We start from the raw sequence: 15953 nt of genomic DNA, 5'->3' as shown, positions 1-15953 counted from the left end.
CTCTCTGCGCCTGAGAAAACGAAAGCCTCCGTCTTCTTCTGCATGTCGTTCAGAGTTTTTTTCTAGAAAGGCGATGCACACCCTGGATCGGTCTCCTCCGCAGAAATCCCTTGGACTTCCAGAGTTGTTTCTTCCTGCTTCTCTCTCACAGGACGCTTTCCTCTCGCGTCCTCCAACACAATTACTCACTTTTCTTCTGAAGCAACAGCGTTTACTCTCTGTATACTCGCAGGTCTCCTCCTCCCCTCTCCTTCTCTCGAGCCTTCTCTTCGTACATCAGTCTCTCTCTCTCCGCCCTCCTCATTTGACAGCCACTCTTCTTCCTCTTCTTTCTCTTTTTCCTCTTTTTTTTCCTCTTTTTTCTGGGCTTCGCTTTGTTCTCTCTCTCTTCCCTCTCTTCTCTCTCCCTTTTGCTTCCCGGCATCGCCTTCTATCTGGCGAGTTGCTGTCGCGAGATGCGTCAGCTATGCGAGGACATTCAGAGTCTCGAGGGCCTCATTTCTCCCCGTCTTCTCCCACAAGTGTCGAGCAGCCTCCGGGGCTCGCCCGCCTCCTCCGAGGGAGAACAGATTCTGCATGCTCCACTTCTTCTCGCTCAGGAAGCTGCTCCTCGAAGCACCGCGTGAGGGACGACGTCGAGGCTGCAGAGACGCGTCTCCAGCTTTGATCGCCAGAGCCGAGTTCTGCCGTGTATTTCTTGGCCGCGTTGAGAGCACCCGCTGCTGAGGACTCCAGCGTCCACTCGAAAAGCAGCATGCGCATGCAAACGTTTCACAGATAGTGCTGTTCACTGTGTCCTGCGTTTCATCGGGAGGCCTGGAACGAAGGCTGCTGTCTCGCAGAGTCCTTTTGGGCGAGAAGTGATCTGCACCGGAGAGAACTATGAGTCACCCGCGCAGGTCCAGGGAAGCGAATCTTTCTTTGCATGCGAGTGCAGACGAGGCGTCCTTACGCGCTTCGTATCGCTCGATTGGCTCCTCGTACAAAGATGCCCAGAAGCTCGGAGAAAAGTCGAGAAACTCAGTAGGCGGAACATCCGCGGTCAGGGCTCGGAGACGCCTGTCTCTCAGCTCGGAGCCAGGCGGCCGCGCAGGCGAAAACGCAGGCAGTATCGAGAGACTGAGTGTCTCCTACTCTTCCCACCAGACAAACACAAAACTGGAAAACTCTGCTTCTCTCCCTGAAAAGAAATCTGACGAACTCTCTAAAGTTCCACACCGTTCCGCCGCTACTTCTGCCTCTTCCTCTTCGTCGTCTTCTTCATCTTCCTCTTCTTCGTCTTCCTCTTCTTCATCTTCCTCTGCTTCATCTTCCTCTGCTTCATCTTCCTCTGCTTCGTCTTCCTCTGCTTCATCTTCCTCTTCTTCGTCTTCTTCTCCAGATCCTTTAGACTGGTGGAGAGAATATCCGCCGCCGCGGGCAGTGCCTCCTTCGCCGCCCCTGCGAGCGCCACCGGATCTGCTTTTTGAGGAGAAGCGTCCTCGGAAGTCTCCAGTGAACTTGGACGATGTCCCAGTAGGACTGCATGCAGACGGAAACTTCGAGACGCTTCTCGAGCGAGCCTTAGCGCAGGAGGAGGCGCGGCTGCGCGCCTGTCCTCAGAGTCGAGAGCAAGAGCCACAGGACAAAGAACAGAAACGCACTCCGGGAGAGAAGAGAGTCCGCTGCGGTTTCCTCACGTCGGCAGGCCGCGGGTCTCTGCGGAAAGGCGAGGCGTCTGGTCTCCGAGCGGCAGCGGCCAGCCGAGAGGACCGTGCAGACACCGGAGACAGTGTGGGGTGGAGGCAGAGTCCCCGCGAGTCAGGAGTCTCCTCGGAGACGGCTGCGGACGTGGAGGGAGAGGGTGAGGCCGGGCGTTTTCGCGGGCGCGATTGGGAGAGGAGCTTCGACATCTGTCCGTCTTCAGAAAGAGGAAGAGGAGAAGGAGAAGACTCTTTGCTTTTCTCGAGGTCGCTCTCGCACTCTGTGAAAACGACTCGAACCAAATCGGAGATTCGCGAAGTGTCTCCGGCTGCGTCGCTTGTTTCTTCCGACTCGGAGAAAATGCGAGGGAAGCAGAGAGGCGGCGGCGTGAGTCCTCGGCCTTTCTTGAGGAGGCGCGGGGGGTTGCAGGCTGCGTTCGCCGCGCGATTCAGAGCGTCCGCTTCGCGGGAGAACTCCTCTGGAGCCGCGACTCTCGACCGTCAAGCCGAGTCCTCTCCCGACGGAACGCGCGAGGCCAACGCCGACGCTTCCTGCTTCAGACGAGGAGACGCCGGCCGAGACCGACAAAGGCCGCCAGTGCGAGACGAAGGCAGAGAAGCAACGGAAGAGATGGCGGACAGAGAGGACGATGAGAAGATGGAGAAGACTGGAGGGAGAAGAGAAGGACGCCTGACGAGAGGAGCGCGAGTCGCCGGTTTCGACTGCACTTTGCGAGGACCTCAGAGAGACTGGGAGGAAGAGGGAGAGGACGCGTTCGAGAGAGAAGACGACGCCGTGTCTCTTGTCTGGACAGCCAGTCCAGAGGAGGCAAGCGACGCGGGGGTCCACGAAAGGAAGGGAGACACAAAAACGGGATGGGGTCTGCCGCTGCGCGAAGCGCCGGGCGAACGCGCGGAAAGCCGTTATACGTACACCGGAGACAATGCCTTTGAGCGGAACCGGCCTGGACAACTTGCGTCGAGACGCGGCGCCGACGCCTCGCACGACTTGATCTACAGCTTCGGAGAAGGTGAGACGAAAGAGGCAGACGCGCTAGATCGAGGATCCCAGCGTGAGTCGAGAGTTCGAGGCGTCGCTTTCGCGTTTTTCGAATCCACCCTTAGAGGGTTCTCAGGTGCAACTGGAATCAGCAACTCTTGTTGGCCAGGAGAAAGCCAGTCTGAGAGCCGGGAAAGATGCGTTTCTGTATTGAAGCCTGCGCATGGGAGAGCGAGAGAGCGAGAAGAAGGAGAGCGAGTCTCTTTTCTCGTTCGAGTCCTGTGCACATCTCTGGGAGTTTCTTCAAGAAAATGGCGGAGGTTTGCAGAGTGGAAAAGGAGGAGAAGGGGAGAGTGTCGCGTGAACGAGGAAGAGGGAGAAAGAACGGGAGACGCAAAGACTATTTTGGGTCACGCTTCGAGCCTGTTTTACTGTGTCTCTCAGAGAGCGAAGAAACGGGAAGCGAGAGATGCCGAGGCGCCCGAGATCTGCCGTTGTTCGCCTCGCTGAACGAGAAGCCGCATAGAGAGTGGAGAGAGCGCAACGGCGAGCCGGCCGAGGAAGACAAGAGAGCGAAGTCGAGAGAAGACGCGCCGGAGCAGGAGGAGCGCGAGAGCAGTCGCAGTTTCTGTGCAACTCCAGAGTCTGAACGCGGCCTCCAGAGACGCTGCGGTGACGCCGGGCGAGAGACAGGGGCGTGGAGACGCGTCGAGGCGTCACGAAGACCGAGCGAGCGAGAAAGCAGAGCTCCGCTCTCTCAGAGAGCTGGAAGAGACCTGGCGGCGGGAGCCTCGGCGAACCAGCGCGATGCGTTGGAAGACGCAAGCGAGTTCGAAAGCGAACTTGAGAGAGACGGAAAGGCGCGCGAAGCGAAGCCCGCAGACCGGGTGTACGTACACCTGGCGAGCACGCGCACTGGGAGCAGCGCGAGTGTCACGACAGCCGATGGGCCGGAGCAGACTTCGAGTTCGACTCATGTCGGCGTTCTCTCCAAGTCGTTTTCCACTGCGTCTGAACTCGACGACGACGCGTTCGCCGCAGGCCTCGCTGACGTCCCTCGGGGAGTGCCTGCGGAGCGACGCGAAGGAGACGCGCGAGGGGAGGACTCGGCGCCGATCTCCGACCTCGTTCGCAGCCGGTTCTACGGCGCCGAAGCGCGCGTCCCCACCTCTCGTCTGCCATGTTTTCCGCAGCGGCCGTCTTCCGTCTCGCCAGCCTCTGAGTCGGGCAGGAGCAGGGCGCAGAGAGACGAAGACGCGCTTCTCTGCGCGGAGACGCCTGCAGCGGGATACGCAGAACACAGAGAACAGCTGGAACTCGGAGGGAGTTCTGTGGGTGGCTTTCACAGTGGAGAGACGCTCCGGAGAGAAGAGAAGGACGCCTGTTCACCAGCAGTCCTCGAAAGCAGACTCGAGCTGCTGAAACTTCAACTTCAGCGACTGCGTGATGGGGAAGCGCGGCTGAGACGCATTTCTACAGAGCTGCAGAAGCAGCGAAACGACCTGGCCTACGAACGAGGTAGAGAGAAGTCGAGATCGACCGCTGCGAGTGGGGTTTGGATTTTTGGAGGAGGGGGAATCCGGGGTCTGACGGGCGTCTCTGTTCCGCGAAGGCAAACAACCCAACACAGCACGGAACGCATGTCGCTGGTCCTCGGATCCGAGTTCTTCTCGCTCTTGACTCTTGTCGCTTCTGTTTGAGACGCCGACTTGTTCTGCGGTGTATGTTGTATGGACTGCGGGCTGACGTGGAAGTTCAGATCTTGATGTTCCTTGCACACAGAGAGTTCAGCTCGTTTTCAGCGTGTTTCTTGTGGTTCTCATGACGAAGGGGAGGACGCGTGGAACCGTAAGCCGCTTCCGTCAAGGGGATTTCGCGACGCCCAACCACCGTCAACTGCATGCTCGTGTTTTCTTCTCTCGGTTCAACCGGGTTTGAACGTTTCTTTCTTTCGTTGGCGCGCTCGCAGCCGTTCCGCCGCGTTCCCGAGGAAATGCGTCGCCGGGCGTCTCTGTGTGGCTGTTCAGAGGCGCTGCACCGCAGCGTGGAAGAGGAGCGGCGGCTCGCGATGAGAGAAGTCGAGGCAGGCCGGCAAGCTGTGCTGCGCGAGAAACGACGCGTAGCGACCGAGAGAGCGAAACTGCGAGAGTCTGTTCAGCAGCAGCAGGAGCAGCAGGAGAGGCATCGCGCGCTGCAGAGCCGTCTCGAGGAAGTGCAGGTGAGTAGAGCTGCGAGAAAGAGGCAACAGCGCCTCCAGATTTGCTGCGACTCGCCGAGGCAGAAAGTCGGCGTGGAAACTTTTCGGACGCGCGCACAACATGTGACTCCAGTCGAAGTGAGATACAGACGATTCAGCTGTCCATTGCTGCCGCACTTGTCGCGGCCATAAAAATAGTCGCGATGCATCTGGACTTGTTCCTGTGAGAGAGCGGACGCCCAGATGACCCTCGCTCGAACATTGACACCGCGCCAAGGTCTTTTCAGCTTCAGCGACCGAAAACTCCTTCTGGGTAAAGACTGCAGCAGAGTCTTGGAAAAAGAGACCAGCAGGCGAGGAAGGCAGGAGGCCAGAACGCGAGAGAGGCGAGCAGGAAGAGGGAGGCAAACCTGCATTGCAGAGAAAGACAAAGATGAGAAAAGAGAAGCACCTGGATATCTGGAGTGAACAACGACCTGAAGAGGAACGCGGCGGCGAGGGCAGACAGGCAAGTAAGGGAACGTGATGGAGTGAACAGTTTTCTTTTCTGCTTTTTCGCCTCCTCTGTCGCTTTGCAGGAAGAGTTTCGAACGGCGAAGGAGAGATGGCGCGCGACAGTCCAGCGACTGAGACGCGAGAAGGAAATTGTACAAGAAGAGAACTGCGCGTTGAAGGAGGAACTGTCTCTGGCGGAGCAGCAGTTTCGTTCAGCCTCGAAGGGAAAGAAAGGCGCCTTCCTCTCGGCGCGAGCGGGCGGCCTCGAGCCGCACTCAGGTGTACGTACACCCCGCGCCGCGCGTGAAGGCTCGAAGCGGGAAGCGTTTCTTTGCGGCGCCCTCTTGGACGATCGAAGCTTCTCTCCTGAAGAAAGGAAGCCGAAACTCTCGCTCGTCAGCTCTTCGTCTCGGCCCTCGGATCTCCCGGAACTCGAGAACAGTCACCGGAGACTGAGGTCTGGCAGCCGCTCTTCAGGAGATGAACGGAGAGGAGCGCGAGGAGAAACAGAGAAGAATGAAGAGCGAGAAGGCGGCACAGAACGAAGGGAAAGAGAAGAAAGAGAAGGTGATGCGGGTGGACGACCGGTGAGAGATTCGAGAGAACTTGCTCTCAGCGTCGGTCCTGAATCCGACGCTCCGATGCATGCGACGAATCGCCTCTCTCTCTCCGATTGGGAAGAAGCTGTCGAGACAACTCTCCAAGTCTCGTCTTCCGCTCTCAGAAACGAATCCGAGAAACCGAAAGACCCTTCCGCTCCGCGCATAGCCGTCCCCCCGTCTTCGTTTTCTTCTTCTGCCTCTTCGTCCTCTTCTTCTGTTCTGGTGACACAACTTCGAGCGTACGAAGAGCAGCTGAGGCATCAGCAGGAACAGCTGGAAGCTCAGCAGTGGGAGTTGGAGAGACAGAGGCGCTTGATTGCGGCGAGACGCAGAGAGGAAGAAAGTGCGAGTGCTCGCACCAGTCTTCCTCCGCGAAGCGAGGGAGAAGATGGTCACGCGCAGTCTCCGTCCGAAACGCATGCAGCCACAAGTTTCTCGACGCATGCAAATAGTGCTTGTGCAACGCATGCAGTTCCAGGCGCCTCCTTTGGCGCCGACGCCCAGGTGTCTCCGCACCTGCGAGGGCCGGGGCTTCTCCCGCCGCCAACGGATCGAACGTGTCAGGTGTACAGACATTCGGCGACATGCCGACCTTCGCCGGCGGCGGCTTCTCCGTTTCCGAGCGGCTTGTCGCGAGTCGCGGAGAATCGTGGACTTCCTTTTTTGATTTCGGGGCAGGATGTAGAGGCGGGCGTCTCGGGGGAAGCTGTCAGAAAGTCTGAGGAACCGGCGTTTGCTCAGAGAGCGACCGTGGGGGAGCATGCATGGGAACGAAAGTCTTCCCTGACGCCTTCTCCGCCCTCGTACGTGGTTTCGCCTGCCCTCTGCTCAGCTGCGGCGTTGCCGAGCGCGCCAAGTCCGCAGTTTTTCGCTGGGTCGAATCGCGCGGCTCGCGCCTCTCTGACGTTTCCCGCTGCCAGTGAAGCTCGCAAGTCTTCGGAGGCGACGACGTCGTTGGAGGCCGGCGAGGATGGAAGAGAGAAGACGGCAGACACCGGGGAGAGCGCGTCTTCTTTGGAGGAGAGAAATGGCACTCGGAGGAGGGTGGAAGAGAAGCCACCAGGAAGTGCAGAGGCCGCACAGTTCAGTCCACGTAGGCGACAGATGCGAGACAAAGGAGAGCAACAGAAGGAAGAGGAAAGGAAGGAAGAGGAAGAGAAGGAAGAGGAAAGGAAGACAAGAAAAGAAAGACAAAGTGAAGGAAAAGACAGAGAAAAGGGACAGAGAACGGAGCGTGTCCGCCTCTTTGCCAAGGCCCTGTTTTCTTTCCTGTGTTTCCCCTTCCACTGCCACGGTACTCGATTCGGTATTGGAGAAAGAATTTCTGTAATGGCTGAAGCACCCCCAGAAACGCATCTGTCCCCGCGGAAGTACACATCCGAGACAGTGGTTTTCTTTTTTCGCAGGTCACTTCCGGCGTAGCATGCAGGATCTTCTTCAGTTCGACTTCGACGGTCCTTTTCAGCGCGGCCGCGAGGCGCTCTTTCAACTTTTGAAAAATCCCGGAGACATTGCTCACGAAAAAGAAAAGGCAGGACGAAGAGAAATCATCTACCACACAGGTCAAACTCAAGAAACATTTCTGAAAATTAAAAAATCGTCGAGACTTCCACATCTCTATCAGTAGATCAACAGAGAAAGATACGTACATATATATATATATATATGTGTATGTAGGTATGCATAAATAGATATAAATAGAGATACATAGATTCAAAGAGATTTAAATGGTGATAATTTCTGTACATCTCGCAGTAGAACTGCTGCGCCGGGTGTTGTCTCTTTGGGAAGGGAGGAGACGATCAGAGTCAATATCGTACTTGCGCAGCGTGTACACCAATGTTAATTTTTCGAATGTACGCTGGATTCTCCGAAATTGTGCAGCGACCATGTCTAATTCTCAAATACATATTGAAGACAATGGCATCTGTATCTGTAAATCTATATAGGTACAGGCTCGCAAAGCATGTGCACACAACTGTTCCCGATGGCGTTCCCCAGCAGCAGACCAGAAAACACAGTTCTCTGCAAATCATTCGTGTAAATGCATGTACATATATGTGGTTTTCGCTATTTTCTACCTCACATAGAATGCGTCCAATGTAGGACAGTTGAAATGTGTCATGCTAGTTGTCGATGTTCACTTTGGTATTTCTTGGAAAGCAACGCAAATTGAGTTTTCTGGATTTCTCGGCTAAGATGTGCAGTTGGAGTTACAGATTTTCATGATTACACATGTATCCCCTTCTTTACTCCATCTACATCTCCATTCAATTTCAAACATATATATATATATATATATATATATATGAATATACGTATACACTTGTGCCTATTTAAATGTCCAAGCTGTTCAGCTGTGTACGAACTTCTCGGATTTGTCTGTTTACGATGTGCATGAGTTGGGAGAGACAGTCACGCCTGGCAATTAAGATAATACAAGGCACTGAATGTGTAGTCATGTCTCGTGAAATGTAGTAAATGTATTTTTTCTTCAGGTCTGCGACGACTGCTTTACGAAAGTGGCTTGCAGAAGGTTCAGGCGAACAACGGATGGAACTTTGTTCTCTTCGTCAACGGAGATCTTCGTATTTCGACGCGAGACGAAACACATGTGCGTTTCCTCGTTCTCCGCGTCTGTTTGCGGCCTCTCTTCTGTTTTCTCTCCTGTAATCAGGCTGCTTTCTTGCTCTTTGTCGTTTCGTCTCCTTCTCCTCTGCACCCCCCTTCGTTCTGTAGTGTTCTCTCTTCTTCTCTGCCTCCCGGCGTCTTCCGTTCCTTCCACAGGGTGTGTAGACAGTCCGCATTCAGGCGTTTGCGTCACCCGCATGCGCGGAGTTTCCCCGTTCTCACAGCTACCGCAGCAGAGTGTCTTTTTTTCAGATCTACCATTTCGCCGAGCAGAACATCCTCCAGTATACGCTGCCAGATGGCAAGAAATACAACAGGTGAATAACCACGTTGCTTTTCGTCTCTCCTCTCTCCAGCTCACTGAAAACCAACTCCACATGTATACACTGTCACATTTGCACGCATACACATATATACATATATATAAATATATATGTATATATATATATGTATATATGTATATGCGTGTGGTTACTGTATGGGCTTTTTCGTGTGTTTCTGCTTCCTTGCATAATGTCAAGTGTCGTTTGGTGCGTCTTTATGCACAGCTTCACACATGTCCCTATCTTTATCGTCTACCCGTTTATCTCTAGTGTGTATATATATGTATATATATGTATATCTGGATCTGTATGGATTGACACGAGGGGAGGGAGTGACAGAGAGTTTGTGTCTGTCTTGCCTCCTGTGTCTGCGCTTCTTGTGTTTTGAAGTTTTTTCGTTTTCTTTTTTTTCCTCTGTTTTTCTCCAGATTTGCTGACGGTCAGCGCGAGGTTCAGTTCTCCGACGGTCATGTGCAGATTCTTTTCAGCAACGGCATTAAAAAGGAGATTTTTACGAACAAAGCCGAAGAGATAACCTTCCCTGATGGTAGGCCTGTTTAATCTTTTCTTATTTGGAATGCGTGTGACTGTCCTCTCCACGTCCTCTTCCTCTGGACTTCGAAAAACAGACATGTCGCAGAGACAAGTCCCCGGTGTGGGTGTCTTTGCTGCAACGTCGAGGAAATTGTTTTTACGCGTTTTCGCTGCTTTTTTCTCTTCCAGGCACCCGCCAAGTCAAATTGCCTACGCAGGCCGGAACCGCATGCACAGCTTCTGCCTCGTGATTTTCCTTCCCTCTTGTCGAGACGACAAAAGAGAATAAAAGCAAGAAAATGCTTGAGGAAGCAGACGCCGTCCTCTCAGGAAGGCCGGCGGGCGCGAGCAGAAGGCGAACCTGCAAGAGAGACAGCAGAGCAGCGCGAAAGAGACGAAGGCGGAGTGTAAATTGACAGAAAAAAAGACGAAAAAGAGGGATTCCAGAGAGGGCGCTTGTCTTTGTCTTGTCAACAAACAACTCCTTTTTCTATTTTAAAAAAAAAGCAGAAAGGAGCTCCAGCGGCGTGCACGTATTCCGGGGTACCGGTGGACAGCAGCTCAGCACATAAAAGTTGCAAATGCGTATTGCGTTCTGCCGTCCATCTCACTGCACTTGAGGAGGTTATGGGGGTTCTCCCTTCCCTCTTTTTCTCATGAATCCTGCGAGACCTGCGACACATATTCTTGTGATTTTCTTCTCCAGAAATTCACTCTTGTCAAAGAGTTACCTTTGCAAAGTCCATGCTCGTCGCGAGGCCATGTCAACTATGCATTGTTTTATCTGTGCATGTATGCATATATATGTATATAGGTATATTATAGATGTGTACATCTATATAAATGTATATTTTTGCCCACAGGCATACTGGAAGTTTTTGGCGCGTGCGTGCTGGGATAGTGAAGATAATCGGATATTTACGCAGATTCCGAACTGCGCAGCTTGGATTCTTGCCGTTTTAAAAGTCTCTGTGTCCGGTGTCTCGTTGCTTCGGTTTCTTCTTTAGTTCTTTGTTCCCCGTCCACTTTCCCAAACGTTTAAAAAATGAGATTTCTCAAGTATTTCTCCGCTGTTTTTGACAGTGCAGATGCGGGAGAAACTGAATTGCATGCAGGCATGCACATAAATGCTTACGAATCTTCTGCGCCGAAGCGCGCTCCGAGAAATACACAAATCCCTGCACTCTCGCAAACCTCAACACACAATCCAGTCCCAGTATGTACTGGCACAGAAACATATTCATATATATATATAGAGAGAGAGAGAGATAGATAGATAGACAGATACAGATATATGTTATATGCTCATTCACAGACACGTACAGGTCTTCGAAGGAGCTTCCAGGACGAGTTGTGCCGCATGTGTCGAGCGGCTTGTCTTCGTTCTGCTGTTCTTTTCTCTTTCTTTCGTGGTTGTGAACCGCATGCAGAGCGGGGATGTCTGCGAGAGTCAGCGTTTAGTCTGCTACTCCCAGCAGCCGAAATCGACCGAAAAGAGAAGTATTCAGATTTACTCTGTTTAACTCAGTGAGTTATCCAGGACTTCCCACGACAGCTTCCTTGGTACGACTTCACTCCTGTCACCACCCTTTTTTCGAAAGTTTTTGACTTTTTTTTTATGTGGCGGGAGGCGTGTGTGCAAGGGTCGAGTTTTTAATCACCGCCGTGACGGCGCTTGGCAAGAACTTAGAGAAGCAGTGGATGCGGTTGGCCGCCCTTTCGGAGGTGGAGAAGGAAGAGCCTCACCGGGTTCTGAATTTGCTAGTACGTCGATGGGGGAACTGGAAGAAATGGTATCGTTCATTGAGAATGTGTGTCGCCTCTTGTACACACTGACATGCGTCCTATGTCTCCATGTATCTCCGTTTCAATCTTCTCAGTCCACAGATAGAGGTTCTACCTCTCTCTCGGTTACTCGGTGTTCAGTCATTTTCTTGACGTCGTGCCTTCGAGTTGCGCACAAATTCAGGGGGTTTGCATGTGTCACATTTTTGTGGCGCTTCGCCGTCATAAATCCGCGTTTCCTCCAACAGCGGTGACATCGTGCAAAAGCGCAGTTGTTTGGAAAGCGGAACATCTCAGGTGACGCAGGGCGCTTGTCTTAACATCGTCTGGCTTTGCCTTTTGAACTTTCGATTCATTTCATGCATTTGCTGGAAAACGCGAACGGGACGAGAGAGGTGTATAGTGGGTAGCGAAGCGAGCAACGATCGATGTGTTTCTACCGTGACAAAAGTAGCTCTGCGGGTGGCGTGAGCTGATCTGTGTAAAGGAGTGCTCGAGACTGTGTCAGGTCCGCAGACCCAGACGAACAGAGGACTGACGCGAAAACAGTGAGCGGTCCACAGAGAGAAGCGGAGACAAGAAGGCTGCGTGAGAGGTGTCCGAGGAAAAGCGAAAGTTCTTTACAAGAAGCTGCGGCCAAACCTAGAAGTCTGCAAGTTTTATTTGACGTGAAAGAAACCCGAGTGCCCGGAGAATACAGAGACTAGACGAAAAGTTGGAAGGCACAGAGACGCGTGCGCTACAGTCTCTGTGCAACCGCCCGCGACCCTGAACGAAGTCGCTCTCTGCAGAGACATCAATTGTAGTACAGCTCCAAGCCCATCCCGTCGTGGATCTCGTAGTCCTCGAGAGTAATGTGGTCCTTGTAAATGGTGTACCACTTTTGAATGCGAATTTTATCCGCTCTTGTCCCTGAAAAGGCACAAACGAACTTGCAGAGTGGCGCATAAACAGAACATGGCCTCCGGAGACTTTTCCTACGATATGCCTCCTGTCGAGAACGACCCGGTCGGCGACATGCAGTACATTTGAACAAAGAACATCAAGAATCCCCCAATAAACGTGAAAAAACGAGAAAACTCGAATAAAAATATGAGGAAACGCCTCTTCCCTTTCGCAACCACTAGCACGTAGCTGGGAAAGAGCTGCGGGTGCCCCCTAGTTTGTTTGTGACAGTCGGGGAAAGAGTTTTCCTCTACGACGAAAATCTGTTTTATCCACAAGGAAAAAGGCTGCCGTCTACAAGCCAGACACTCGCTTCTTCGCAGCAAAGTTAAGGTTTATGCCTGAACAGACTACGCAGCAGCTGCGTACCTGTCCTCCAAATGACAACAGGCACCACTTTAGAGTTTGAAGGGAGTTATTTTTCTTCAAAAGCATCTCGTGTATTTGCCAGCGTCCAACATCTAGTGGGCGCAAACACCCAGTTACTCAACAGGTGCGAGGCTTCGTTTCACGTTTTAGTAAAGCAGGGAACTTACCGCACTGGGCCGCGACAAGTTTCTTCAGATCCCCGACGGTGTCGTCCGGGTTGCATTTGACCCGGATCTTCCTCCCGAGACGGTCGTTGAGAATGACTTCAATCATCTTGGCGAGGAATTCGGGACCAGACAAATCGAAAGAAAAGCAAAATGGACAAGAAAATCCCGTCTTGAGAACGACACGCCAAGAGAGGCTGGGTTCCAGCGTCGTCAGGCCAGCACGACAGCCGAAGAAAAGAGGAAACAAGCCCCCCGAAGAGCAAGATGACAAAGCCCCAAAGAAATCGAAAACTTAGCGACCAGCAGGAGAATCGCAAGCGACACGAGAAGCGACAAGCTGAGTAGGAGACACCGTTCTGTCCAAAAACTCGAAAGTTCCGCCGCCAGAAAAACCAGGGAATGCATGCGCTGTCGGGCGCAACCGAAGCCCTCTTGACGGTTTTCGCGATTTGGATCCAAGTCTGTTTTGAGTTCCTCTTGGCAACTAAAGACAAAAGAGGCTTGCATAAAACTCTGCAGTGCGGAAACCTTACGACAGAAGATGAAGAAAAACTCAAGCGCTGCAGGAAGCAGGGGGAAACCCACCAAGGTCGAAAATAGACGACGAGACAGAACGAGACGAGGTTCCACAGCACTCTTGGACGAGGCCCAAATTCTATCAGATAAAACAAGAAGCAAGATTCGGTTATTGCAATGAAGAGGAACGTGTCTTTCTGAGGTTGTAGAGCCTTCCTCAGCGACACAAACCAGCAAAAAATGTTCAGGACTAGAGAGAGTTTCGGAAAGCACCCTTCAGAAGCCCCTTCATGATGAATAGAATGACAAAGAATCATCTGCCGCTAGAAAGTGTAGTCGGCGAATGAAGTGAAGCTTTCCCAGGTTCTGAGTAGGGTATCTGGTATATCTGGTCCAGCGTATACAAGAAGAAAGGAAGACTCTGGCTGTGGCCAGTGTCTCAGAGATTCAGAGGCCATTCTGGCGACTGAAAGACACAGCAATAAATCCGTGACGATATATGTCGCCACAGGTTAGCGAGAACCAAGAGAAAACGCTCGTCAAACAATGCTGGTCGTGTGATCAGCTACCGGTGACTTTGAAGCCTGCCTACGTTGTCGGTGTGTAGATGCATGTTGTTCCGTGTCAAGTTGATTCATTCTCAGTTTCTGGGACAGAGGCAACAAAGGCGCATCCAAAACGCTTAAATTGCTCAGTACGATTCCCGCCAGCCACCGAGGGATACAGACTGCGCATACGTTGCCTTTTAACCTCACACGCTCGTGGCAGTTGTTGAACGTTTACCCTAGTTAATTGAATTATTCTTCTTACAAGCGTCTTTTGGTTTGATGGAACTATCGCACCCAGGTAACACAATACCAGCGCCATCTCTCTGCAGCACGGCATACCTCGGATTCCTCTGTTTCAGATTCCGGCTGACTCAAACACGTGGGCTCGTTTTGAGAGGAGACTATCACGTAAACCGAATGTCAACTGACCTCTCTCCACCAAAGAAAATGATTTTCTGTTCGCTAACGAGATCATGATCAGAACTTACCATTTCGGGGGTCAATTAGTTGTTTCATCGAAGGGAGATTGCCACACGGACAAGCGAGGCAGATGCAGATCGAGTGTGCCAGTTCTTGTACGGAACTTGTTGATTTAACTCCGCTAAGGAGACAAGCGTTGTCGCCTCTCACGTCACACAGATAGCGCGTTTATTTGCCATCGAAACTGCCGGTGCACATTGAACTGAAATGCAGAGTGGTAATCTACATCGTACGCGTTGCTATCGTGCTTCTTTTTCCCTACAGCCCGCCACGCCTCTGTTGACATGCTCACGGCCCACGTAGGCACCGGAAGCCGACGGTAACACAGTAAGACCGTAGTTCTGTGAACAGTGCCACAGCGAAGAAGACACTCCTAATTTCAAGTTGGAGGTCGCGTTAGTTCGTGGGAACTCGATTTGAAACGCGAGATGCTCGATCACGCTGAGACCGTGAGTGTGCGTTGAGGAGTGTGCTGCCTTCCTCTCCAAAGAATTGCCACACCAGAAATCCACGAGTGATGCAGCGGGATTTTTTTTTGCTCGGTGTGGAAAGAGAAGTGGTCTAATCTCATTCAGAAACTTGGTTGACGAAACACGACCCCCAAAACGTGTGTTGAAACGCGATCCCGATAACGAAGGTGCCCTGAAGGAGCACGCTCGTTCACATTCACGCCAGCGAGACGAGTCTTTCTGTCGCTGTGGCCTTCGCGTCGTCACTGGTGCAACGAACAATTTCTTGGTGGCAGGAGCGCGAACGCTGCCTGCCGCTACCAGAAATTCTGCAGTTGGCACCCCCGATTGGGAGCCCATAGCTCATCACAGCAGCAGAGTGCAGTGCCCTGCTCCGAACTACGACAGGGTGATGCGTGAGCCACCCCGAGCGCCTGCCAGGTAAGTTTAATTTTTGCGTTCCCTTTGCAGCCCCACCCCAATCCGCAGTTCATGGCATTTAGGTCTCAGCGCTACGATTAAAACCCTCAGTAGGACTGTCGACTTGGTGGCCCGCTACGAGTTGGTGTGCAACGAGAGTGCGCGAGTGCACCACACATCGGCTACGGAGTGAGTGCACCAAAAGCCGCGTCCCTTCAGGTTTTTGGCTCTCCACTGCAAGTGCAGGGGGAATGCACTTTTAGAGCGAATGCTCGAGCAAAAAACCTGTGAACCACAATACTAGACACTTCCTTTGTAGTTCGTTGTGCCCCTCAGAACGCCGTCTCGCGTACGAATTCAAGCTGTAAACAGGTAGTTCAAAGCGAAAAACGGTGATCTGAAAAAAAATGGCGAGATTCAGTCCCGCTGATCACACTACAATCCTCAACCTCTAAGGCACCTTTCTCTGAAAGAAGACGTGTAGAACGAGCATCGCAGGGCAATTTGCGGACGATGCAATCGCAGTACCGTTTTTCTGGGATACGCTTCTGGATGGCTGGTATCCGTTCCCTACAGTGGGGTAGATACCCTGCCGGTGTTTGCAACCGCTTGCCAATGCAAAGAACTGCTTCTTTTGTGGCACATAGGACTTCACGTGTGAGATGTACATGCTCCCGACTTCACTGTAAGCATTCGTTGTTTCCGGAATATGAAGTCCACTCTCTCAGGGCGCTTCATTTACTCATTTCATCGACATGCCTGCCAATATGGTTTGAGGGAAAAAGCAGTCTTGCGCCCCGCTCACTTTCC

General features: G+C 52.5%; 2 protein-coding genes across 2 annotated transcripts; one reads left to right on the top strand and one right to left on the bottom strand.

Annotated features, from left to right (window-relative positions):
• Positions 1–882: 882 nt before the first annotated feature.
• On the top strand, positions 883–9883 carry TGME49_258710 (T-complex protein 10 C-terminus protein; the record flags this gene model as incomplete). The annotated part of the gene is made up of 9 exons (XM_002365044.1): positions 883–2713; positions 3127–4200; positions 4710–4900; positions 5458–7069; positions 7383–7538; positions 8475–8590; positions 8860–8924; positions 9359–9477; positions 9654–9883. The coding sequence occupies 9 exons, from the start codon at positions 883–885 to the stop codon at positions 9713–9715; spliced, it is 5226 nt and encodes a 1741-aa protein (XP_002365085.1). The 3' UTR covers positions 9716–9883.
• Positions 9884–11853: 1970 nt separating this feature from the next.
• TGME49_258720 (Ubiquitin family protein, putative) lies at positions 11854–13235 on the bottom strand. The gene is made up of 2 exons (XM_002365045.1): positions 12731–13235; positions 11854–12161 (listed from the first exon to the last, which is right to left on the bottom strand). The coding sequence occupies exons 1-2, from the start codon at positions 12834–12836 to the stop codon at positions 12046–12048; spliced, it is 222 nt and encodes a 73-aa protein (XP_002365086.1). The 5' UTR covers positions 12837–13235; the 3' UTR covers positions 11854–12045.
• Between the last annotated feature and the right edge of the window lie 2718 nt (positions 13236–15953).

The sequence above is a fragment of the Toxoplasma gondii genome, chromosome VIIb, assembly GCF_000006565.2.
Source record: "Toxoplasma gondii ME49 chromosome VIIb, whole genome shotgun sequence".
Lineage (NCBI taxonomy): Eukaryota > Apicomplexa > Conoidasida > Eucoccidiorida > Sarcocystidae > Toxoplasma > Toxoplasma gondii.
Note: the sequence above shows the minus strand (reverse complement) of the source record. Positions and strands in the feature narration are given on the sequence as shown.